The 25,345-nt window shown below is 30.4% G+C and overlaps 4 protein-coding genes across 4 annotated transcripts; all 4 read right to left on the bottom strand.

Annotated features, from left to right (window-relative positions):
* Positions 1-3,178: 3,178 nt before the first annotated feature.
* Positions 3,179-4,237, bottom strand: LOC124924961 (F-box protein SKP2A-like). The gene is made up of 3 exons (XM_047464942.1): positions 4,020-4,237; positions 3,433-3,926; positions 3,179-3,363 (listed from the first exon to the last, which is right to left on the bottom strand). Exons 1-3 carry the CDS (start codon positions 4,235-4,237, stop codon positions 3,179-3,181), a joined length of 897 nt encoding a protein of 298 aa, XP_047320898.1.
* A 2,439-nt stretch (positions 4,238-6,676) lies between these two features.
* LOC124927302 (ras-related protein RABC1-like) lies at positions 6,677-7,960 on the bottom strand. The gene is made up of 6 exons (XM_047467695.1): positions 7,803-7,960; positions 7,528-7,596; positions 7,355-7,420; positions 7,143-7,264; positions 6,925-7,053; positions 6,677-6,841 (listed from the first exon to the last, which is right to left on the bottom strand). The coding sequence occupies exons 1-6, from the start codon at positions 7,939-7,941 to the stop codon at positions 6,743-6,745; spliced, it is 624 nt and encodes a 207-aa protein (XP_047323651.1). The 5' UTR covers positions 7,942-7,960; the 3' UTR covers positions 6,677-6,742.
* A 559-nt stretch (positions 7,961-8,519) lies between these two features.
* On the bottom strand, positions 8,520-9,837 carry LOC124926118. Its single transcript, XM_047466289.1, has 2 exons — positions 9,370-9,837; positions 8,520-9,220 (listed from the first exon to the last, which is right to left on the bottom strand). Exons 1-2 carry the CDS (start codon positions 9,769-9,771, stop codon positions 8,633-8,635), a joined length of 990 nt encoding a protein of 329 aa, XP_047322245.1. The 5' UTR covers positions 9,772-9,837; the 3' UTR covers positions 8,520-8,632.
* A 7,113-nt stretch (positions 9,838-16,950) lies between these two features.
* Positions 16,951-25,256, bottom strand: LOC124923905 (putative 1-phosphatidylinositol-3-phosphate 5-kinase FAB1D). The gene is made up of 11 exons (XM_047463903.1): positions 25,093-25,256; positions 23,913-24,582; positions 22,649-22,790; positions 22,233-22,571; positions 20,559-21,296; positions 20,112-20,446; positions 19,608-19,734; positions 19,372-19,527; positions 17,884-18,969; positions 17,530-17,802; positions 16,951-17,443 (listed from the first exon to the last, which is right to left on the bottom strand). Exons 2-11 carry the CDS (start codon positions 24,329-24,331, stop codon positions 17,195-17,197), a joined length of 3,864 nt encoding a protein of 1,287 aa, XP_047319859.1. The 5' UTR covers positions 24,332-24,582; positions 25,093-25,256; the 3' UTR covers positions 16,951-17,194.
* Between the last annotated feature and the right edge of the window lie 89 nt (positions 25,257-25,345).

Below are 25,345 nucleotides of genomic sequence, written 5' to 3'. Positions count from 1 at the left end.
AATATCCGTGTTATAAAGGATGAAGTTTCGAGAAAAACAGATGTATATGTTAACACACTTACTAGAAGTAGTATTGAAGAAAAAGAAGAATCTAAAGAGGTAACAAATATATATTCAAGCAATGGTAATTGTTTGATAATGAATTCAATGATATCTCATTATTTGTGTGATAGGTTGATATTAGTGTCAAAGTTTCAGCTGGAATTCCATCTAAGATGGTTGTGTTGCAAGAGAGTACTAATTACAATGCAACTTGGGTTATTCTTGATAGGTATTTTTATTTATCTACCTTAATTATCTTCTTTTTCTTTTCCTTTTCCTTGTTGTTTACAAAGTCTATACTTTTTTTCAAATTAACAGGTTTCTCAAGAAAGATTTCCAGTTCTACTTGAAACATATGCCTTCGAATATCGCTATAGTTAGAGATGACTTATCTTTGGAACTTTTGCGACAAACTTCAGCTACTACAACTACTAATCGTACTGATAATATTAATGTTGAACAAGTAACGGTATTTTCTGTGTCTAAGTCAGTTCCATCAAGGATTGACAACAATATTGAGCTGCAATATGATGATGCATCAAGTGCTTTTGAAATCCATGTTGAGAATACTAGTCCAACAGCCTCTGTTCTTGGCTCGCGAAAGAATAGCTTTTCAGAAAATGACGGCTTATTAATCACTGAGGAGGATCATAATCACACGACGTCTGACCAATTGGAAATATGCAATGCTGCTGCGCCATCTGAAATACTCGAGGTTATTACAAACGATGTGGCGTTTGTGCCAACTCATTGTTCGACGGAACATATATGTGATGAAATGAATTCTTTGGAGGATAATGAGATTCACGAGTTTCACGAATGTATAAGGTCACCTGTTGCTTGTAGTTCTAGTGATTCGAGAAATTCTGAGGTTGAGAAAATTGTGGTTTCTGAACCGGTTCATGTGTCAAAGGAATATATAGTTTCGGATAAAGATGACTTATGTTGTGTAACATTGAAGGAAGACAAGTCAGGTATTTGTAATGCTTACCTTATAACTCTACCTAGTTTCAATCTTTTTTATCATTAGGATTAATTATAAGCTTTAGGGTACATAAAAAAGGTCTCAACTAAAAAACAAATATTTTATATTCGATTTTCACTAAAATTGTCATGATTATCCCATTACAAAAGTGTGACAATATGTTATTTTAATTCTTCCTTTTTTTTTGCCAGACATTGAGACTACACCTGAAGCTGAAGCTGAAACAATGCTCGAATCTATACCAAAGGATTCTAAGGATTTAGAATTGGAGACACCTCGACTCGCCTCTTCCCTTCTAACATTTAATCAAGCAAACGGCGGAGTTCTATATCGGAACCAATTCAAGTCATCAACAGAATCCGAGAAGCCATCGCTCTGTTGCTTCGCTGATCACGATCATTTCCGAAGCCTATGTGGGATTTGCTATGAAGAGAAAAACAACTGGCAAATCTCGAACAACGAAACATGTGCTCATACATTTTGTTACGATTGCATGAGCAAATACATAGTGACAAAAATCGAGGGAAAAGTAACCACCATTCAATGCCCTGGAATAAATTGCAAAAACTTTCTAGACATAAACTCTTTTCGGAAGATCGTTCCTAACGATGTACTCCTAAAGTGGGACGAACTCTTATGCATGTCCCTTATTCCTGAATCCCAAATGGTTTATTGTCCATTTCAGGATTGTTCTGCATTGTTTATTAAGGATTCGGAAGAGGTGGTTAAGGATATAAAATGCCCGAATTGTAAGAGATTGTTCTGCGGGCAGTGTCTTGTTCCATGGCATCCCGAATTCACTTGCGAAGAGTTTAAGAAACTTTATTCTAAGAAAAAAGGCAAAGAGAATCTTCTAGTTAAGGAACTGGCTAAGAAGAAACAATGGAGGCAATGTCCTAATTGCAAGTTTTATGTGGAAAGAACAGAGGGATGTTTGCACATAGCTTGTAGGTGCGGTTATGGTTTTTGCTACGGCTGTGGAGGGAGGTGGAACGGCGGTTGCAAGTGCCGACAGACACTCCGGCAGTGAGACTCAGGCTGCGATAATAAAATCAGTTTCAAATAAATCTTCTAATAATTAAGATGTTATGATTTTGTCACGTATGAAGTTAAAATAAGATGGTTGATGGAACAATGAGAAATAATGTAATAATTTATATATCCCTATCTCGATTATTATGACTCGACAGGAACATATAACTTTGAGTGATCGCAATCAACCGATATGCTTACTTCACAAACTACTATTACGACGATAATAGAGATCTATTCTAAAAAGTTGATAAACACAGTTGATGAACTCATTAATCATTTTGAGTATATCGTATATCGGAGATGGTTAACGCTAAATTTAATGTTATATTTTTTTCGTGATGAATTTGTTTATGTTATGTTTTTATTATTATTTTAAATGGTTAATTGTGTTCTTATGATATGTTTTATAATAAGGTGAACGCTATATTTTTTTTATTATTTCTATCCTATAATGTTATAAATATTTAGATATATTATTTATTTTCAAATATTAACCACTTTATTTGTTTTAATAATTTTATAAATTATTAACAATAAATAACTCACTATTTAATTATATATTTATAATATTTTTATTCAAATAATTTTAGTTTGTTATTAACTTAATTTTAAATATTAAAAAATTCTTAAATTAAAAATAAATAAATTTTACTAATATATAATTTTAAAATTTAATAAAAAAATTGATAATTAAATAAAAAGGTAATAATAAATATAATTTATTAATAAAAATATCTGATATATAGATGTAAATATTTTATTATTTTATAAAAAAGATACATTTATATATTCACTCTAAATTGATATATACATATATTTAATATAAAAAAGAAAAAGAAAAGTGATAAAGGAGAAAACAAAAGTTGAAAATAATAAGTATAAAATTTCACTGAAAGAGATAGAAGAGAAAATTACGTTTTAAACTCAAAATAAGTTTGATTATAATTATTTGAGATAATGCAGATTATTATACCGCTCATAAGCTGAAGCTGAATCAAACTAATAGAATGAAAATGCTTACAACTTTTATTAAATCTTTGATCAACCAACTAACAAAATATTATTACAGTTAACAGGATTGAGGTTGACATTCAAACTTAAAACTCTTAAGCCAATTTATATCTTCTCTTCTTCCTCTATTTCTTGTAGGTACTTCTTCATAGGCTTCAAGATTTCGGTTATTTTGTTCATGAAAATTTTAGCAAGTGCATTACTCGATTTGATTGTTATTTTCTTACAGTCACTATGTTCAAGAAAGTTCAAATGAGGACATTTTTCTGATAGAGCAAGAACACTAACATCTGCACCAACAAAATGCAAATCAAAACAGAGGAATTAATGTATTCAAAGTCATGAGTTCGAGTATATACCTGTGACTAAGAGACACCCGTCTAAAGTAAGAGCTCTCATTTCAGAACATCCATTGGCTAAACTGGTGACCCCTTCATCGCTAACCATTGTGCATCCGGATACATTCAAGATTTGCAGCTCATTGCAGAAACCAGCAATAATCATAAGGGAGTTATCAGTAACAAAATTGTTACAATTGGATAGATTTAAGGAGTATAATTTTGTGCAAGATGAAGCTAGATACATCAAACATATGTCATCTTCTATGGTTGAACAATCACTCAGGTTAAGGTTAATAAGATTTGGGCAACCACTTGCCAAGGCAATTATAGAGTGTTTAGAAAGATCTAAACTATTGGTTAAGTCGAGATCAGTTAACTTAGGACAGAACTTGGCTACAACCATAACTGCATTGTCAATAAGTTGTGGTTTAACCTGCTTCAGAACTAAACTCTTAATATTTTGAAACTTTGGAATAAGCGATATAACCAGCGAATTCATATGGTTGTTGCACCTGTGGGGATCAATTTGTTCATGTTTAGTATCGATTTTACTTATTTAATTCTTGTAAGTTTGATTAAAATGAGGATGAAGATTGAAGAAATACCATGATAGATTGAGATGGGTAAGTGCCTTAAAGATCCCATTCCTCCATCCACTACACACGCATAAAGCAACAAACACCGATGGATCATCCAACATAGAGACAATTATAAGCAAAATTTCTAAGGGAATGTCATTCCAGCTTTTCATCCGAGGTCTTATCATCTTCTTAGAGCCCGATTTCAAGTCCTCATTCTCATATCCCACCTCTCTTCCGGCCATTTTTTTCACTTTTCAAATAAAACAGTTATAAATAAATATGTATCAATTCTAACCATGTACTAAGAAACAAAGATTATATAATCTGAGGGAGGGAACCATACCTTAGATTGAGTGCTTCTGTCGCTGAGAGACAATGAGAGGGGAAGTTTTAGATATGTAAAATGTTTGGAAAGATGGTATTTATTTAGAAAATGGGACAATGCCCTGTTTGTTTCAACTTCTTTATTTGCTTCTTTTTTCTACAAAATATAATGTTGTAAAAGTATACAAGGTTTAAAATCAAAACATTAGCTTCCCGCGATAAAAATATCCGTTGAATGACTAAACATTCCAAATAACTTCCTCACCGGTAATTCAAAGTTACGCGCCAAATAATATGTTTTATTTTATTAAAATAGGCGCGAACATATAAGGCATATATTTCAACTAAATTAGTCTCAATAATTATATCCAAATTCATCTAACTTAGTTCAAAGAGAATCAACAAATGAATTTTGTTTGATTGTTTCTTTACATTTTTTTACTATTAGTGTGTTAATTATTATAAAATTTGTAAAATTTTCACAAAGAAGTAAATTGTAATTTTCAATAAGAATTCAAATGTTCAAGAAATATATAATTGAAGGGCTATTATGCATATTTGAATTAATTTATTTTTCAAATATGACTTTATTAGTTTTTGAATTGTTAGAATATGGAAAAAAAAACTTTAATATGAATTTAGGCAATCTGACATGAAATCTTCTCCATATTTACTAGATTTATTTAATCCTTTTCACACACAAAATCTCAAATAGGAGAATATTATTAAACACTTTATATATATCCCATATTAAATGTAAAATCAATGAAGTCTATATCAAACATAAAAAGTAAAATATTGAAGTATGGATAATAATGAAATTAATATTTTAATATCTCTCAATTTTTTATTCTACAATTGGGTAAAACTAAAAGCTAAACTACCCATCAAAAGAACCGTTGAGACAAAAACAATTAATTAATCTACACCATAGAAGATGAGGAAATGATCAACTTTATTAAATGATATGCATTCTTTAAAAGTTTTTCAAAATAAATGTTTATATAAATAAAATAATTATAAGCATTCAACTAAATTAAAATAATTTATAAACTTTTAAAATCAAAATTTTTTAAGAAATTTAAAATTTTACTTTATAATTTAAAATAGTAAAATCAAATAAAAAAACAATTAATTATTATATATACATAATACCTCATTGCTTAGAAAGAATAATCATAGTGGGCCAAAAACACAATATATGACAACCTTCTGTCCAATCATCAAATATAGGCCTTGCAGCCCAATAGTTAGTTATTAGGCCTTCTTGTTCTTGTCTTTAACAGGCTTAAATACTGTCATCAAAAGTTTCAAAATTAAATAGATCAACTTTAAATTTTAAATTTTCGATAATAAAATTTATAAATTTAACGAGTTTATAAAATTTTTGATTTTATGATTTTATATTATTTTATATTAAAAAATAAAATTTATAAATTAAAAAAATTATTATTATTAAAATAAATAATTTTTTAGAAAAATATTCAAATAAATAAATTAATATAACAAGTAAATATAATTTTTATTTACTTATTATTAATTTTATAAAATTTTTAAATTGACTAAATATAAAATAATTAATTATATATATAGATAATAATAATAAGAGAAATGATTAAGTGAGGGAATTTGGTGAGGGAATGACGTGTCATAATCTTATTCGCTGAAAAAATCAAATAATTTCTCTATTTTCTCTCTTTCCTCTCACTTTTACCTTTTTCATCATTCCCTCGCCAAATTCCCTTACTAAATTCCCTTACTTTATCACTTCTCTAATAATAATATATGATTAATATTTTCCAAATTAAACTCTCTTACGATTTCATCTAAATTCTAGATTTTATGAATTTATAACTATCCAACTATTTGACATAAATTTTTTATTTTGACTACCTTATTTTTACATTTAAATTTAAAAATTTACAAATTACAATAACTTAGTAATTTAAAAAAAAAAAAAAAAAAAAAAAACATCCATCATTTTATTTATAAGAAATAAAAAATAATATAAAAAACCAAAATCATAGTCCAATCTTCTTCATCCATTAAAAACATACATCATTTTATTTATAAGAAATAAAAAATAATATAAAAAACCCAAATCATAGTCCAATCTACTTTATCAAAGTAATGATTTTTTATTTATTTATTTTTTTTTTGGTAAAGTTGGAGTTACATTTAAAATAATGAGTTTTTATATTATGGGTTATTGGGCTGATGTCAATAATACTAAAATCCTTTTTTTTATATATTTTATTTCAATCCATAAGTTAAAATTTCCAATTCAAATCATATAACTCATAAGCTATTTGTATTAAGCAACAACAAACAATAAGGTGGTTTCAATTGAATGCAAAATAAATACTATATTTTTTTTATTGAAAAACGGTTCCAAATAAACCCGGTTATAAAGAATGAGTTCCTCAACAACACCCATTGGTGTCATTTGTCTGTTGTGTTTGCTTGAAGATGTTCCTTTTGACACCATAGGCCTCTGTCAATAGACTGGGTGTTTCTATAATCTGTGTCAAAACAAATGCACAATTTGACTACACATCATTTTTTATAACAATTGTGAATCATTCTATTCATCAATTTTGCATACCTTCAAAACAAGTTCCTCGAAGCATTGCGTCACATTCATCTTGGTCTTTGCACTACATTCGATAAAAAGACATCCACATTGCCTAGCAAAATCGATTCCCTCTTTTCTAGTGACCACCCTCTCGTTTTGCTAACAAATTAGAAATAAGCTTACTTAATTAAGAACTCGATTGTATATTGAAGTCACAAGCTAGAGATTATACATACATACATACATACCATATCAACCTTGTTGCCAACAAGCATTTTAATTGATTCTGGATTTGTGGAGTACATGTCAACCTCTTTTGCCCACACATCAGCTAGATTTGTAAATGTTTCTCGTCGTGTTACATCATAAACTGTTACCCATCAAAACAATATTATTCAATTCCATATATAAGAAGAGATGGATTTGATTTGATTTGATTTGTAGCAAACTAATTAATTACCCATTACTACTCCTTGAGCTCCTCTATAATAAGAACTGGTTAGTGTTCTGAATCTTTCCTGTCCAGCTACAATATATATATGATATAAATAAGTATAAACAAACAAACAATAGATAAACTGGATACAAATATCTGAATTCAGCAGTTTATTTATAAGGATTAGGTCTACCTACCTGTATCCCAAATTGCTAGCTTCAACCTTTTGCCTTCAATGTCGAGGTATTTTACCTTAAAGTCCACCCCTGCGCAATATTAATTAGAAATGCTAACATTTCATTAGGTTTTGTTTCCCTAACCTAGCTAGCTAGCTAACGTAACAATTAGAAGAACCGATTCCAAACAAATATATTATTAATTAAAGATCATACATATGATAAAGTGGATATATTCCAGAAATGAATGCTGCGGCAAAAAAAGACAAAATCGTGCAAATAAGTTAATTACGTACCAATCGTAGGAGAGAGATCGTCGAAAGCATCAGATATGAAGCTCAAAAGAAGACTGCTCTTTCCGACACCAGAATCCCCAATCATCAAGAGCTTGAACAGGTAATCAAAGTCCGGTTGCTTCGACGACGTTGAATCCATCTCGTTCCTCCGATCGATATTGATCCTAATCAAATCTCATTCCATCATCATCAAGAGATCGAGGAGATTGATTGATTGATCGTGTAAAAGCGAGAGAATGAAACCTGAGAATTTACTGAGAATCGATCAATCTGATGCAGATTTGTACGTAGATAGAGATCTGTTGTGCATGAACACATAAATATTTATTGATTCATTCTTTTTTTATTTGTTTGTGTCAACCAACTTCAATTTTCAGTATTATGGTTCAATTAATGCGTTAATCATCTCTTAAAATATATTTATTAGGACGAACCTATGTAAGGTAAATTTAGTTAATTATATAATAGTTATACATTTCAAGTGTCAAAATCAACAATGATTTAGTTATAGTTATATATCTTAAATGTCAAAATCACCAAATTGAATGCTTAACCTTTTATTGCAATTTTTAATTAAAAATGACAGCTGGGATTAGATGAGCTATGTACAAAAGAAAGGGTGTCCTTTTATAGAATATTTCATTACATAGATTAAACAAAACATGAGTGTTTATAAATGTATTGATGAGGATAAGAAACATAGTTTATTTCAAAGAGAATTTATTTATTAAAAACAAATATGTAAACTAAGATAATAATAATACATACCTAATATATTATACTTAAATAGTTACATAAGAGTGCTAAGTTCACAACATGTTTCTGCGGATTCAAACGCGGATCTGTTCCATCTGAACATCTCGTTCGCTTCTCAACCGCTCATAACCCGGAAGATAAAGCTCGAGACGATTCGACAAAGCCAACATATCAACACATTCATGATGATATGATTTGCATACGAAATAAACAACAGTTTGGATCACCAATTGAACCAAAGTCAAAATCATCAAAAGCACCAAACATAGCAGACCAAATGAGATCCTACCCGCCAACCCCAACAAATCATGCGTCACCAGAATCTCGAATATAACTTGGATCGCAATCAGCTCGAGGATGGGTAGTATGACAATCGCAAAACCTAACCATAGTTTGCCTTTGATCAATTGCTTGCTCTTTTTCATTGCCCCAAATCCTCTTATATTTTCGAGAACAGAAATGACAGCGCACAGTTGCCATATTAGGATCAAGTAAACAAATCCAATTGAGTATAGAATGAGGATTACAGTCAGTACTGCTGTGGAATCTGCCTTCGATTCCAGAAAGGCCAACCACATCCCAAAAAAGATGAGGAAAACGACATGATATATGAAGAAAGCCACTAAAATACTCAGGAATGTAACAATTAGCCTCTTCCAGACCTTCATGATGAAAACTAAATTTGAAGTAACTGCTAATAACAAATTAACAAGAAATTAAAACTAACTAACAGTAATCTAACAAACACAGTTCATCAATTCTCCTGTTTATGCTTCAAATCAGACGAAAGATAGAAAGAAAGAAAGAATACCTTGGGGACAACTGAGATGATCTTGCGGAAGGAAAGATCAAGGCGAGCGTAGATAGATGAAACAGTGTAAACAACGGCGGCGACTGAGAGAAGAGAGAAGAGGAGGAAGAAGATGAAGTAGATGATCTTAGAGATCCAATACCAGGTCCATTCGGTGGAGATCCGATTGGTGAAGGATGTATTGGAGGAATTCTCTTCTAGCTCGAGCGAGGTCTGATTGTGGATTCGATTTTTGAGTAGTGTGGTGACTTGTTTATGAGCGAAATAGATCAAGGAAAGAGGTAGAATTAGGGCGAGAGTAATCTGGCCAAAGATCTTTCGCTTTGAGATGATTACTTTGTAGGATTCTTTGTATATCCCAAACAAACCTAATAATCGCATATCTTCTTGTTCTTTGTCCATGGCGGTGGTAGAGTTCAGAGAGATACAACAGGGGATATGGAAGAACTTGGAAGTGAAGAAGACTATGATAAGAATTTGAGTCTGAAACTTCAACACGAGTCAATGGAAATTATATAGATTTTATTTTTGAGTATGTCACGCTTGCTTGTTATACTTAATCGACTATTATTTATACGACATTATACGAAAATAACAATTTATTTCGCTATATTATACTTAATAGACTATTATTTATTTTTAATATAATATATACCGTTATACATATTAAATTTTTATATTATTATAAAGAAATAAATTTATAAATCATATAAAATATAATGAATAAATAAATATACCGATAATTTTATATAATTAATTGTGTTTATAGTGTTCGGGGCAGAATTGAGGAGAGATCGTGACAGATTTAGAGTTTAGGGTTTAGGATGAAATAAACACAAATATCATCCCGTTCAATTTCGGGGGAAAAACACTACAAACGAGACAATTCAGTTCGATTACTATAGGACGATTTCAAAATTTCATCCTTAAAGTGATAGTTTGATTTGTTCAAGATATAATGAATGTATTCATGGTAAAATTTCCCATGATATATTTTATTACAAATTGATCTGCCCATATGTATAGTTCATTTGTTTTTGTTTGTAACTTGGAGTATAAAAAACATGACTTTTTCTTTTCAATTTAATGCTATTTCAAGTCTATCTCTTTATATGGAAAGTTCAAAAATCATTCTATAATAATATAAAATTGATATTGAAAAGAAAATGGAGAACTATAGTTTTGCATTGATTAAAAGCAAATTTATTGTGTAATATTTTATATCTATTTGATGCTTGGATATACAAATACCAATTGAATTTTCTTTTGTTACCTCTCATTGTCCACACCTCAATAAAGCCAAATCAAATGAACTCGTGAGTATACAGAATTTGTGATTTAAAAAGAAAGAAAATACAGTTAAGAATATAAAGTTATGACACATGTTATCATAAAATTTGAATAAAAAACAAAAATTAAAAGGCGTTAGAAAACGGACTTACAAAGATGATTATGTATAATATTCTGGCTTCTAATATTTGTTATTAAGATTTGGAGAGATAATTTATTATTAATTTTTTGAGTTAGTTATTTATTACAAAAACACATTAATTAGCTGGTCCAAACTTGAACATTATATGCTTAAAATGTGTCATTTCTTTTGTTTTTATATGAAAAAAACAAACTATATAGAGTCATGTATATTTTGCAAGTGATCATTTTAAGATTTATCCTATACTTAGTAAAATAATTTTTATTTTTATAAAATTTTATTTCTTATTCATTTAATAAAAAAAATTATAAAAAAATTAATTTATAAATAATATAAAATAACATTTATAAAATTAAAACAATTTAATGAAAATAGAAACAAAGAATTTTATATTTTTTAAGGTGACTCCAAATAATAACTAGTTTAAGTTCATAATAATAATAATAATAATAATAATAATAAAAGTTGAACAAATCAATCAATTAAACGATCTCGAAAACCTGGTTAATAAATATTTTGAGAGTCTTATTCCTCGGTCAGAATCAGATTCTCTACCACTAAGAACTTTCACTTTATAGACTCTCTTTTAGGTGCTCATGGGTTCTTTAACCCTTTTTATTTATTTATTAAGTCTGGACTTTACTTCGCAATACACACCTCAACTTCTTTTTATTCGTATCATGTTTTAGGAGTTGAACTTAAACAACTTCATTTTAATTCTTTAATCTTCTTAAAATTAAAAGTAAAAATAAACAAAGTTTGATAATTTGAAAAGAATCAAAATTTGGACCCACAATATTATACTAATTTTGAAATAGACTCAATAAAAACATGAGCGTTGATTTAGCATATATTTTGTGATTATAAGGTAATAATACAATAGTCATTTTGATTAAGAATTAACAGAGGAGAAATATGAGGAAGTCGGCTTTTTTATATTCTATTCTGATTTAAAAGAAAAGAAAAAAAAAAGTAATGAACAGATTTATACTGAAGAGCAATAAGGGCACCTCTAAACTTAAAAGACAGTGAACTCGGTTCAGGAATCTTTCGAAAAATCACGATGATTTGTACAGTTTAACGAGTGTCATTCCAAAATTTGATTAGTTCAAATGTCCTAGTTTAAATACAATTTTCTCTATAATTATATTATTTTAAACTTGTATTATTTAATATTATTTTATCTCTATATCACTAATATTTTTTTATTCATTCTATTTCTTTATTTTTATTTATTATTATTTTAATTTTTTTCCATATAATTTTATTAAATTATCAAACTAATTATATATATTTATTAAATTAATTATTATTTATATAAAATTATTATAATTAATAATAAAACATAAATTTAAGGATATATATCAATTCTTCTCTCTTTTACATACAAACACCATGGTAAAATAATAAATTTAAATTTATATATCCCTTCCCCTTATTTTTATTTATTATTTGTAAAAATAATTAATTATAAATTTTTTAAATAACATATAAATAAAAAAAATATTAACAAAAATAATAAATAATTTGGATTAAAGTTTTACCACTTATAAGTTATTATGTAGAATAAGAAAATTATCAAACTATCACAACATTTACGATTCAGATATGTTTTTGGAAGGAAATTTTTTTACAACAATCTAACCTCAAGGTTCAACACCTTAAAGAAAAATCTAAAGAAAATTATTTTTTTTTTCTCAACGACATTGGTATCAAGGAACATTTTATGTCTATGGAGTATAATCATGGAATTAAAGGCACATAAGCATCTTCAGACTAAGGCATGGAAATATCCCATCAACAAGTATTTTAAGTATTTTGATACACCCCCATATGAAAATAATGGCTCGAGGTCGACCTCCAACTAAGAGGAAACAATTTTTCATTAACAAAATTGCGAGAAAGTCGTTCTCGAGATCACGAAAGAAGGTTTGACTGACTGCATTATTCGTTGTCTTAATTATTTACCATGTTATTAAAGTTTTGTAATTGTTTTCGGTTTCAGTCTACTACAACTTCAAATCCAACTCCAACATCAGCTCCACAACATCCAAATTTGAGTATGTCAGACACTTCATTTAAGTTTCTCTTGTCATCCCAACTTTCGTAGGTAAGGTCAACAACAGACGTGAATGCCTACTACCACACCATTAACGACATAAAAGAATAATTATGCTAATTTTGTAATTTATAAACATGTTATAACTTGATTATTAATATAGTTACTTAGGTTAATTTTGTAAACATGTTGTAACTTGATTATTAATATAGTTAATTATGTTAAGTATACAAAATTTTGTATACTTGATTATTAACATATAAATAAACCGAAAAGTGCTGAAAGTTCGGAAGAAAACATTTCAAAAATATGAAAGATCGGGAGAAATCGTACCAAAAATGTGAAAATCCAGGAAAAAAAACATCTCGAAATGTTTTGTCCCAAAATTGTAAAAGTTCAAGAGAACACATCCCAAAAATGTGAAAATTAGAAATCGTCCTTAAAGTTTTCATTTTCGGGACGTTTTGTCCCGAAAATGTTAAAATTCGAAAGAAAATATCCCGAAAATGTGAAAGTTTGGGAGAAAACATCCCAAAAATGTGAAAATTCGGAAAAAAAAACATACCAAAAATTTGAAAGTTCGAAGATAATATGAGAATTCGAAAAAAAACATCCCAAAAAAATGAAAATAACTTCCTGAAAATACCTTAAGGGTTTTGGACCGGTTAAGGCTCAATAACCCAATAATGTTTCATTTTGCTTCAAATTAATAATCTGATTCAGAATATTCTAAAAGTCGAACCAAATTATCTTCCTATTATCTTTTAAACTTTTGAACAAAGACAAATGCATGCAAAGGGTGTCGAATTTAGCAAAACGTGTGGATTCATTCGATTGAATGTACTAATATTTCATTAGCTATTTCTGAGATGAGGTACGTTTATATATATTGGCATTATTTGAATGAATTAATTGTTTAAGTCGTCATTCTTATCCTAATAAGATTAGAATAGGTTATATTTATATTTAAAATTCTACTCAATTATATATATAGAGTATATATAGGAATTGAGTTTGTCTCAATCTAATTCTACCCTTCATTTATTCACCTCTTTATTTTTATAATTTAAAAAATAAAGAAAATATAAATGACATATCAAAACTGATCAAATGCTATGAGTCAGTTAGGTTCAAACAAACCAAGCATTATTGGTTTCATATTGTTTATATAATATTTTGTTGAATCTAATTTGCTATCTAGATTAAAACTCAAATTTACATATTTTTAGTAACAAAAATAGGTTTGTTTAACCATAGTTTGCGATCATAATACAAAAACAATTTTATTTCTCGAACAAAATTAACTAATTCAAAAACCTCTCAACTGATATTTCTAAAGAGAAATAACAAAATTAGCCAAATTAAAAAAATATTGTTTGAATTGGGTACCACATATTAGTACATATTGTGTAGTAGAGTTTGGTTGTAAATATTCCTATATATTAATTTTCCTCTTTTTTTATTATTATAATTTTTTTTATTAAAGTTTAATTATCTTCTTATTTTCTTTTTTCTTTAATTCAAATTGATCTTACACTTTCTGAGAAAAGATGGAGTAGAAAATGTGAGATTATATGCAATAGAAGGATATATTCTTTTAACTAATTGTATTATTATAAAATTGTATAAATTTTCCTTAAAAAGTCTAATTTATAAATAAATAATGTTCTATATAATTAATATAAAATGTTAGGTAGAAACTTTAATTATTTTGTCTATAATCATTTTTTAAGCATCTTCGATCATCCATCCTTATATTTTCCTTGTCTCTTTCTCGTGATGACACTAATTTAGATTTTCAATTTATATAGGCTGATTTTTGGAAAAATATTCCAGTAACTTATCTTTGAATATTTATGGTTTTTTCTAACTTATTTGACACTTCAAAACAAAACATATAACCAAATAGAAATACCTTCCAATCACTTAAACATTTCTTTCTTTGCTTGATTGCTTACAAACCAGTTCAGTTAATTTTTATTTTTAAAGATTATAGTATATTAAGAAAATTAATAATTAAACAAAGTTAATCAAAGTTGACCTAACAAAATTATTTACTCATGATCAGAGTAACTAAGATCAAAACCAAACCTAATAATGTCTGACCCCATTTAAATCATTAAACTAAACTATCATTATAATCTTTATTATTATACTTTTTGTAATTATGATTATGATTATATGATACCAAGTTTGATTAAACCTTTGATTTATATACTTGTACGTCTAATTGCTAAGATAGAAAAATGAAATTAATTAATAAAATATTTTCCATAATCTCATCAATTATTAGAAAAACTTAACTATTAAAAAAAATTCTCTATCATGTTTTTTTATATTTATATATGTGGTTTATATAAATAAATAAAATATTAACATAATCTACAAGGCTAAATATATTTGAAAAATATTTAATTTGTTTGAAATCCTTTTTAAAATGAATTTATATATTTATTATTATTTGGATGATACTCACATGCCCAAATATATATACAATTGGGGATAATTATCTCTGAAATGTTTGTGTGATATTTTGTGTATAAATAAAAATTATTAATAGAAACAAAACACACCTTAAAATACATTTTAAATTTAATTATTTATACATATAATTTCTTATTTTTATATAATATATATATATACTTTTAATTGAGCAAATTTGATAACATTTATTAAAATAGCTCTTGAGCTTTGGGAATGTTTTACAGCAAATAGCTAGAAATGGGTTCAAAATTTTTGGCGTTTGACCATTTGTAATGTCCTTCGAATCCATGCGATCCTTCCTGATCTCTTGAAATGAAGCCCAAAACCATGCATGAAAAATATCATCATTGAGATTGTCTTTTTGATCCTCAACAACAGTTGAAGGAGAGGACACATCATCTCTAGCTCTAGATTCTACAAATCTATTCTCTATTGAATGTGTTACCCTACTCATGGATTTCTCTAATGTTCTAAAAGTTATTTTTGGAAGAATCTATTCCAAAAATTTGCTGGAAATCTACTGGGACATTTATGGAAGCCCTTAAACAGAAAATTCGAAAAATCCGAAGTTTTGAAACTTTTATGGCGAATTTTAATTTTATTTGATTTGAGGCTTCTGTGTTGGTACTATAGGATATTTATACTCATCTTAGGTCGGTTGGGAAAGTCTAGTGGCCTGAATCAGTCAAAAGCTATTAATCGTCGGAATAGTGGTGACTCATCCCTATTTTGATAGGAAGAAATGATCACCATTGTAGGGTGATCACCATCGTAGGGTGATCATTTCAGGCTTAATTGAGCCGAAATGGTGGACTGTGGAGGAAGTTCCAAAAAGGAGAAATCATTCACAATTGTTGAAGCTTATCCCGGCGACGGTTTCGTTGGAGGCGAAGGTGGCGTTCAAAACGACGTCGTTTTAAGCGCTTTCCAGCGTTTCGTTGGTGTCCCGTTAGACGCTGACGTTCCATTAGCGTCCTGGTTAACGGGGCATTGGTCATTCCGCTGTAACCCGGGCGCGCATTGCTTTGGCTACAACCGGCTACACGGCCTCTTTCTGGGTACTGAATGAAAATTCAGTGCTGATCCGATGGTCTTAGCGTGCGCTACAACCAATTTTCTTGATTTCGGTCACTCATAATCACGATTTTATATTTATATTTTAAAACCTTAAATGTTTATTTGAATTGATTTTTTTCATCTTTTAACTTTATTTTTTATTTTTTTAAATATATAAAATATTTAAATAAATATGTAAATATTTTATCAATTTAGTTTTTATATTTTTTATTATTTTAAGAATTTAAATAATTTATTTAAAAAAAATAATAATAATAAAAAAATTCATCAAAATTATTTATTTTTATCTATAATTTTTCTAAAATTATTTTAAGACATTTTTGAGTATAACATTTATTCGAAATAATTTTACTTTTTATTTTGGCCTTTAAACTCTTAATTAATTAAGAACATAATTAATTATTTTAAATAAATTTTTGGTTATAAAATTAATTATTTTAATTTTATTTATTTAAAAATTAATTAGTTTTATATATATTATCCCATGTATCTCCACATTATTATTATTAATACAAATCACTATTACAAATTAAAAGTAATATTCCCTTTCTACATTTTCTAGCCAGCCTTTTTATATTATATAATTTGCACCCAAAAACTGCAAACTAATAATAGCCAGATGCCAGCCTATTTACAATAATAATAATCTTAACAGAATAAATAAAAATAAATAATAGAAAACGTCAGCAGCGCCAAGTCACAGTCATGTATTTGCTGAATATGACAAGTGGATGCTGATGTGGGGATGACTGATTATGACGACGTGTAGTAAATTAGTTACACCAGTTATCTGGGACAGTTAAGAAGTAAGTAGTGATGAACTTCCTGAATCTCTTCTTGTACTCTTTGGGGGAGATGACAGTTGGTAACTGATTCTTCGGAACTAACGAAGATTTTACCCATGTTTCAAGCTGCTTGTCCCATGTATACTGTCTCACGTAATCGATAATTCCGCACACAAGTTGTTTCTTCTGCCCGTCCTCGACTCCAACGAGTAACGAGTAATCCATCACATTTATCGACTGCATAAACAAGAACAACAACAACAAATGAATCAAAATTATCCTCCAAAACTTAATCCATTTGAATTTCCAATAAACTCACTCACGTTGAGAAAGCTCGTGTCGTTCCACACTGCCCGTTGCAAACGACGCTTAGATTCCGTGCTCACGTATAAAGGGGAAGCATTCATATCGTTCACAAAGTTCTGATCAAGAAGAACGTCTCCTGACGAACCGTCGCTTGAATTAAACCTAGCATGCAAGGCCCCTTTGAGATCATACTGCCGAGTTATATTACTAATACAGCCAAACCAAAGGTTTTCCATCACCAACACATTATGTTTCATTTCCTTTCCATTCTTGCTTTGTCGAATACTCACCTGCACGCATTTAATCCCCATCCTTATATCAGTAACTCTTCAAAATATAATCATAATTAATAAACAAAACAGAAAACAAACCTGATAAACCCCTAGAATCTTTGCAAGACAAGTTTGATTACCCAAATCAATACACTCCTTCATGTATCTAAAATACTGTGGAGCAAACTTCATAAACGACTCGAGCTCTGCCCTATTGATCACTTTAATTATGAAACGATCGTCCAGAGTTTTGAAAAAGAAGGATTTACTTTTCCCCCCTTTTGCGTCCCAATTCATACAACGGCTGAGAGAAGCAATGTAGTCAAGCTCCGAAGGACAGCAGTATTCTCTAAGCTCGAGGAATTCGTTTGCATAAAGACAAACAACTGAATATTTGGATTTTCCAGAATTTCTGCTCACCCCCATGTCGACTTTTGGGTGAATATTATCAGAAATAACTAAAGAGAAGTCGGAAATATTTAGCCTGTCGAAACTTGAGAAATGCGACGTCTCTTCTAAGGATGACAGACTGCGAGAGGTTGCTTCTGAATCCAATGAACTAAATGACGACATATATGGGTAAGTTAAAGTGGGAACTTTGTCATTACTAAGTAAGGTCAAACCGCATGCAATTATGCTCGAAAACTCGTCTTCATAATCCGAGACCATGTAATCATCAAAACCAAGCGGGATGTGCATTCTCGACCCTTCTTCAGTTATCAGCTCTTGAGCTTTGGGAATGTTTTCTAGCAAATAGCTAGAAATGGGTTCAAATTTTTGCATTTGACCATTTGTAATGTCCTTCGAATTCATGTGATCCTTCCTGATCTCTGGAAATGAAGCCCAAAACCATGCAGGATTACTTTGGAAGATATCTTTATGAAAAATATCATCATTGGGATTGTCTTTTTGATCCTCAACAACAGTTGAAGGAGGGGACGCATCATCTCTAGCTCTAGATTCTTCAAATCTATTCTCTATTGAATGTGTTACCCTACTCCTCATGGATTTCTCCAATGTTCTAAAAGTTATTTCGGAAGAATCTGTTGAGATAAGTGAATGTAGGCGTTGATCCCAGATTTGTAACTCGAGGAAAATGTCATATGAAAATTGATTCAAGCTGAGGAGGTTGTAAGAAGCTATACTTCCAGCCCCACTATTTGTAACAGCATTCTGAAAGCTCGTCTGATTTCCCACACACCACAAAACGAAAATGTAACAGGGGATTAAGAAGCTTGTAAGAAAACATTCATTATAATCAAAATTGGAAAATAAAAATAAAAATACTTAGGACTTGTTTAATGTAGGTTTTCTTTTAAAATAAACCGGTTTTTTTGGGCAAGAAAAGTTAAACCTTGTTTGATGGAAAAAAATAAATTATTTGGGTTAAAATGACTAAAATATCTTTTGCATTTCATATTTTAAAAATGTTATAAAAAGTTAAAAAGTATTGTTATTTTTAGTTGATGATTTGATTGACAAAGGTGATTGATGATGGGATAAGGGGATATACAGATGAAAACCCTTTATCAAACAAGGCCTAATTAGACATTTCAAACTCAGAGAAATGAAATGATGTGATCTTACCTCAAATTCAGATTGTTCCACCTTCAACATCTCTTCAATTTCAGAGAAATTTTCAACTGAGCCAGTAAATTGCAGATCTAAATCTTCAAATCTTGGTCTAATCTTCTGTAGGAACTTGGACAATTCCTCAAAAAAATGTAGCCCTTTGGTGTAAACCTTTTAAGGGAAGGAGAAAAAAATTCAGAAAAGTTGAAGCATATACAAGGCGAAGCATATTGTATAATGAACTGACCAACCTTCTTTATTTCTTTCTTAAGCAACTCTCCTCTGATTGAGATATTAAACTCCAACATTAGAGGTGGCATACACATGGAATAAGTTGCCACAGTCGAGTGTCTTAACATTGCTACCATGGGGCCTAATCTGCATATTCCGCATAAACGGGTGAAGATGTATTAACCTCAAGAGAAATCATTCTACAAAAATATCCTAGACAATTCCTGCATAAGCCTTCTTTGTTCAAAACTTCACTTATCTAAAATACTTGTTTCATCATTACTTTTTTTTGTTTGAAACCAGGGTTATTTTTCCAAGGCTAAGCACAACATCCCACAGACAACTTGAAATTCCACTTCAATCAAGGTGCTTTCAATGGTGGGTATCAAACATGTCTACCTCTTAGTTCATTACTCTTAGCAGATGAGCCTACCCTAATTGGGTTGTTTGATCATGACTTTGTCTTTCACTAAATACAAAATCACACAAAAGTGTTGAAAGTGAACTACTCCATGGTTACATACCCGAAAAAGTAAAGGAAGTCATTGTGCAAAAAGTGGTGACAGACAGATGGCACACCAAATGTAGCAGTACTTGAAAAGCTGAGCTCCAAGAACTTCCCAAAAGATAAACCACGAGCAGCAGTTGAAATCGGCATCCTCTTGGTAGATTCTGGGTACCCATTATGGCGGTTACACTTGCCACAGCGACTCCACATCCAAAGCTTCCCTTCTGTTTCACCAGCCAACCGCTTGTCCACTGGAAGACGTTTAACTTGAACAGTGAGCTGCTTATTATGATGTGCATAGTAGTAAAAATGAGCCTCAGGGGGTTCATTACATGAGGAACACAAGAACTTCTGCAAAAAATATATTAAGTGATTAATATATTCAAATATAAAGAATTCCTTAGTCATATATCACAAATATAATAAAAGTACCTAAGAACCAAGAAAATGAGTTATGAGAGACCTGATTAAGTAAATTTTCCTCCAAGAATGTTCCTAGTGGAACATCAAAATTATGGTAGAACTTGATATGAGAGAAATGGCTTTGCTCGCAAATGCTCCCTCTTGAAGCATTCCTGCTGGACATTAAAACAAGAATACTTTCCGAGTCTAGAACAGTGGAAATGTCATCTTTGGTCTCCATATCTGAATTAATTTCATATGAAGCAAGAGGCGAATTAGGCTGATCACTCTCAGGAGACTTATCCTCATCGGAGCTATTTCTTCCAGAATCAATATGTTGATCATTTTCTGATATCTGACTTCCAGGATCCCTTAGTCCCAGGCACCTGGAGATCGACCCATGAGAGGGTGATGAGAAAGGCGAAAAACTGTCATCCATGACATTCTTCAGTGATGTTGAAAGAGATGATAACCCAGAAAGACTGACTGGATTGTATGGCTCATACGAAAAAGTAGAATCTCTGAGTAAATCCGAGCTTAAATTCTCTGAATTGGCTTCATGAGATCCATTGGATATTGGAACATAAAAGTCTGATGAAGAATCAATCTTCCCCATGACATTAGACTCAACAGCCAAGAAATGCTGACTGGTTCTGTTTAAGGGAATGGTAGAAAACATAGCCAAAAAATCCAACCGGAAAGCAGTCTCCATGATCAGATGATAAGCCATAACAACAGCACACCGAACCACACATTTGATCCTCTTAAGTGCATCACTATGCGTTCCCCTCAGCAAAATCTGAATAGCATAATTTTCAAAATCACAAGTTTGATAGGCATATAGCTCACATTCAAAACCTCTGGAAATATCAATACAAACACAAAGACATGTGCTTTTAGACTAGTACTTGTTTGATTGGGAGTATTTAAATAACAAAGTGATTATTTTCAAATTACTTTGTTTGATGTAGGTTAATAGAAAATCAGGTTATTTGATGTTATTTGGATAAAAAGAAAATAGGACTATAAATATATAATGAATACTTTTTTTTATTATTGTAAAAATAGAGGGTGTTTTGTTTTATGATTTGAATGTTGTGACTGATGAGTAGATTGTTTATTAGATAGTGGGTTATTTGGAAATAATCCCAAATAACCCACATCAAACCAGGCCTAGGTTATGAAAATGTTCACTATATATTATTTTGTATTTAACAAATTAATGTTTATATAAATTTCTACCATGTATCAATATGTAAAATGAAAACTTCGTTCTTATAATATCTCTCTTTCCAAATACTAAAAAAAATAAAAGCACAGATGAAATTGCAAACATTACAACCTATCCATGCAGATGCATTTACAAAAAAAAAAAAAAAAAACTATTTTGGAACATTAAGAAATATGTGTTCATCAGGAAGTAGCAATTTGCATATTATATCCAGTAAATGATATTACATAAGTTCAACAAATAAACCAATATTTGCTCATCAAGAAGTAGTATTGCATATTATAGCCTGCAAAATTCTTATTATAACCAACATGATAATTTCAAACAAATAATCCAAGTCAGCTTACATATCATGGAATTACACCTAGAAAATCTGTAACCAACTCAAATTGTCTCAGTATATTCTTCAAAAGGTTAAGACAATTCTCAAAGTGTCAGAAGAAGGTTCCAAATCCAGGTAATCTTCAATTATGAATTCAAACTTGAAATGAAATGCAAACTCACCGTACAACCAAGTCGTGTAGGGCAGCCCTCAATGAACATCAATGTCTTTGTTTGTTTTCTAGAATCATCTTTGGAAACATTGTGTTCCAGTATACATTGTTCAAACTGGAAGAGGTCACACTGTTTAAGCTTTTGGTTCATCAAAGTATGAGCAGATAGGATTGGTGAACCTGTACAACGAGCAACCCTCTCCAAGCGGTGCAGCTTCATGTCTGAGACCAATGTCATTCCTTTTGCACGAATAGACTCACGGATATAACTAGAAACAGATTGCTCAACTAAGACCAAATTTGGTTGGCACATATCTATTGCCTCCATGATGGATCTCTCACTGTCTTCCTGTTGATGAAGGATGATTTATGAGTCACAGTGTACAGATAACTTTCATAAAGAAAAATATATCGCAAATAGAGTACCTGGCATATTTCTCCAAACGAAGACAGTCCAGTTGAAGGTCCAAGTGCACCTCTTATCAATAACAGTCTAGGATTCTGATACATCATTGGCATGTGCTTTAGAGCAACATTCTTTTTGAACACCAATCCTTTTACCACTTTGCTGCCAAAAAATAGTGAATTTACTTCTGAGTTTTGTTTAGTATCCAAATCAACTCACAGATTTTAGCTGGTTGCAATATCAATCATCATCACTCAAAAACTTTTTGGCAGATGATGGGGATCCATCTCTAGCTTCAACTAGAGGTACTATAGCATATTGATGTAGGGATCTCTAATAATTCAATAATACAAGAAAGAATAAAACCTGAATAACTAATAGGTGGCGAAGAGCCGACATCAAGGTGTCAAACCTTCACATCATTGTGAGCTCTTGGAGTTTCAAAACATGATCATTAGATGGAATTTTCCTCAAAATGGATAAGAAAATATCTCATTGGAAAATATTGCAACATTTGTTAGCTCGATGTTATCAAATAATTCCAGTTTTGCTCAAATATTATTATCTTAAAACATTTTAGTTGATATGTAATTAGAACTAATGTTAACTGTTAAGTATGATTCAGCAAATTATTTGTTGAGCATTAAGTATGTTGAATTAAAATCCAGCACATATTTTCAACTCTACCTGTAATCAACTAGCTAGTACTTAATTCTATGAAGAAATTGGCTTAATAAATGAAGCACTAATCTTATTCAGCTAAGGGATAAGTCAAGTTATCATACATAGCATAAATGTATATACCACAAGTTAAATGAGAACTTTTATTGATATACATTGCCAAGATATCCTAATGACTATCAATAACATAAGAAAGTTGTGCCAACACACAAACCAATGTCTACACATTAAATGCTTATTGCATATACAGAATTAGTAAACAAAGAGTGAAGCAAAGACAATCAAGATAGGATGGTAGGAATCAAAAGTTTCATTGATAAACATGGGAAATAAAAGAAAATTTCTATTAGTAGTTAAGGATTAAAAAGTAAATATTTTTTATTGCAAAGAGTGAAATAAAACCATTTCAAATGTATGAAAATAACAACAATAGTAAGTATTTTTAAATATCTAGTGTTTGTCATAAATAATGAATTATTTACTACCAGGCTAATTATAAAGATAGAAGCAGAAAAGTGCACGATTAAGTGATTAAGGGTTGAATAACATGCCTGAACAAATACAACAAACTGAAGAGAATTTGAGAAAATTTAAGAGTATCACCTTTGGCTGATAGAGCCAGTTGCTACACATTTGACTTTCACGTATCCATCGGGATCCATTGATTTTCCTTCAGCAGCATCAGGCTTAACAAACAAAGCAGCCTCCCATGATAGAGAAGTTATTATATCCACCCAATTCTCACATTCCTCGACAGAAACATCAACAGCTGCAGATTTAAGGAGTTGACGGATATTGCCCTTTAATTTCCCAATCATTGTCTCATTCATTGGTTTTGTGTTTTCCTCTCTAAATCTGTAGCTTCGTCTCCCTTCCTCTCCTCTATTACTTAAACTTGGTTTACCCCATTTAGTTCCATCACCAAATTCATCATCATCATCGTCATAATAATTGGTAATACTTCCTTCCATTTCATCCTCTATATCTTCTGGTTCTGGGGGTAGCCATATCTCTTTGTCCATATTATCTCTTACAAGAGGATAGATCTTAGCTTCCTAACTTTGTAACTCTTTAGTTATAGGTTTAATATCCAAACTTTGTAACTGATCTTTTCATGACTTTGCACTTTCCTGTTCTGTGGGTCCAAACCATTTACCATTGCAAGATTTACAACAGGTAGCAGGGCTACTGCAGTCTAAATTCCTAGACTCTTCAATTTCTTGGAGTTCCTTGCACACGTTAAAATGCTCCATATCAACATTTGTTTTTGTTCCTGCACATCCTTTTAATGAAATTTAGACAGCCTTCATATTGATCTGAAATACAGCTAGCAAACATAAAAGCATGAAATAAAACAAGCAAATTACTAATATTAAGGTGCAATTGATCTGAAATACAAAGAAGATGGTAGCATATATAATAAGACAGATGATCTAAAAAGCCATGTCAAACAAAACCATAACTCAATCTCTAATTAAACATAACATGATATAGATGATGATGATGCTAAAATAGTATAATTTAAACATCATAAAGTAACAATCCGAAGCTTGTAGCTAATTACAGGCAACACGGTCGCCGTCTTAAACTAGTTCAAAAATCAGTCCTAGCATTAGAAGGAAGGAGGAGATGATGAACAATTTCATAGCTAATTAATGTAGATATTTATTCATTGCAAAACATTCGGAATCAGAATTGCGGAGATCACAAGAACATTAATTAATTAATGATAAGAAGATCTCCCTGCATGGACTTTAAGAGAAGAGAATTGAATTGGACTTACAACTTAAGCAAGTAAATTAACACCGGCGAAGCGAATTAACCTCGAAAACGAGCTCGAACGAGCATATATATTACTGTCAGTCCAGAAATCTTTGTAGCAACTACCATGAGATTCTATTAATCGCCTCTCCAGAAAGTATGAACACGTGCTTTGCTTAGCCAAGCCATGAGAATGAGAGAAAATAAATGAAGGAAGAAAAAGCGGACAGAGGAAGAAGAAGAAAGGTAGGAGAAGAAGAAGAAGAATGAAGGAC

This window comes from Impatiens glandulifera, chromosome 2 (assembly GCF_907164915.1).
Source record: "Impatiens glandulifera chromosome 2, dImpGla2.1, whole genome shotgun sequence".
NCBI classification, from domain to species: Eukaryota; Viridiplantae; Streptophyta; class Magnoliopsida; order Ericales; family Balsaminaceae; genus Impatiens; species Impatiens glandulifera.
The sequence above is the reverse complement of the archived record's forward strand: the minus strand, read 5'-3'. Positions and strand labels throughout refer to the sequence as shown.

Excerpts from the sequence above, each read along its gene's own strand:
- LOC124924961 (XM_047464942.1), bottom strand. The coding sequence starts at position 4,237 with ATGGCCGGAAGAGAGGTGGGATATGAGAATGAGGACTTGAAATCGGGC. Across the intron at positions 3,927-4,019 it reads ACCCATCTCAATCTATCATG|GTGCAACAACCATATGAATT; the intron begins GTATTTCTTCAA and ends TGATCCCCACAG. Across the intron at positions 3,364-3,432 it reads CGGGTGTCTCTTAGTCACAG|ATGTTAGTGTTCTTGCTCTA; the intron begins GTATATACTCGA and ends TTGTTGGTGCAG.
- LOC124927302 (XM_047467695.1), bottom strand. The coding sequence starts at position 7,941 with ATGGATTCAACGTCGTCGAAGCAACCGGACTTTGATTACCTGTTCAAG. Across the intron at positions 7,421-7,527 it reads GCTAGCAATTTGGGATACAG|CTGGACAGGAAAGATTCAGA; the intron begins GTAGGTAGACCT and ends TATATATTGTAG. Across the intron at positions 6,842-6,924 it reads TCGAGGAACTTGTTTTGAAG|ATTATAGAAACACCCAGTCT; the intron begins GTATGCAAAATT and ends GTTTTGACACAG.
- LOC124926118 (XM_047466289.1), bottom strand. The coding sequence starts at position 9,771 with ATGGACAAAGAACAAGAAGATATGCGATTATTAGGTTTGTTTGGGATA. Across the intron at positions 9,221-9,369 it reads TCATCTCAGTTGTCCCCAAG|GTCTGGAAGAGGCTAATTGT; the intron begins GTATTCTTTCTT and ends TTCATCATGAAG.
- LOC124923905 (XM_047463903.1), bottom strand. The coding sequence starts at position 24,331 with ATGGACAAAGAGATATGGCTACCCCCAGAACCAGAAGATATAGAGGAT. Across the intron at positions 22,791-23,912 it reads ACTGGCTCTATCAGCCAAAG|CAAAGTGGTAAAAGGATTGG; the intron begins GTGATACTCTTA and ends ATTTTTTGGCAG. Across the intron at positions 18,970-19,371 it reads TGGAACAATCTGAATTTGAG|ACGAGCTTTCAGAATGCTGT; the intron begins GTAAGATCACAT and ends GTGGGAAATCAG.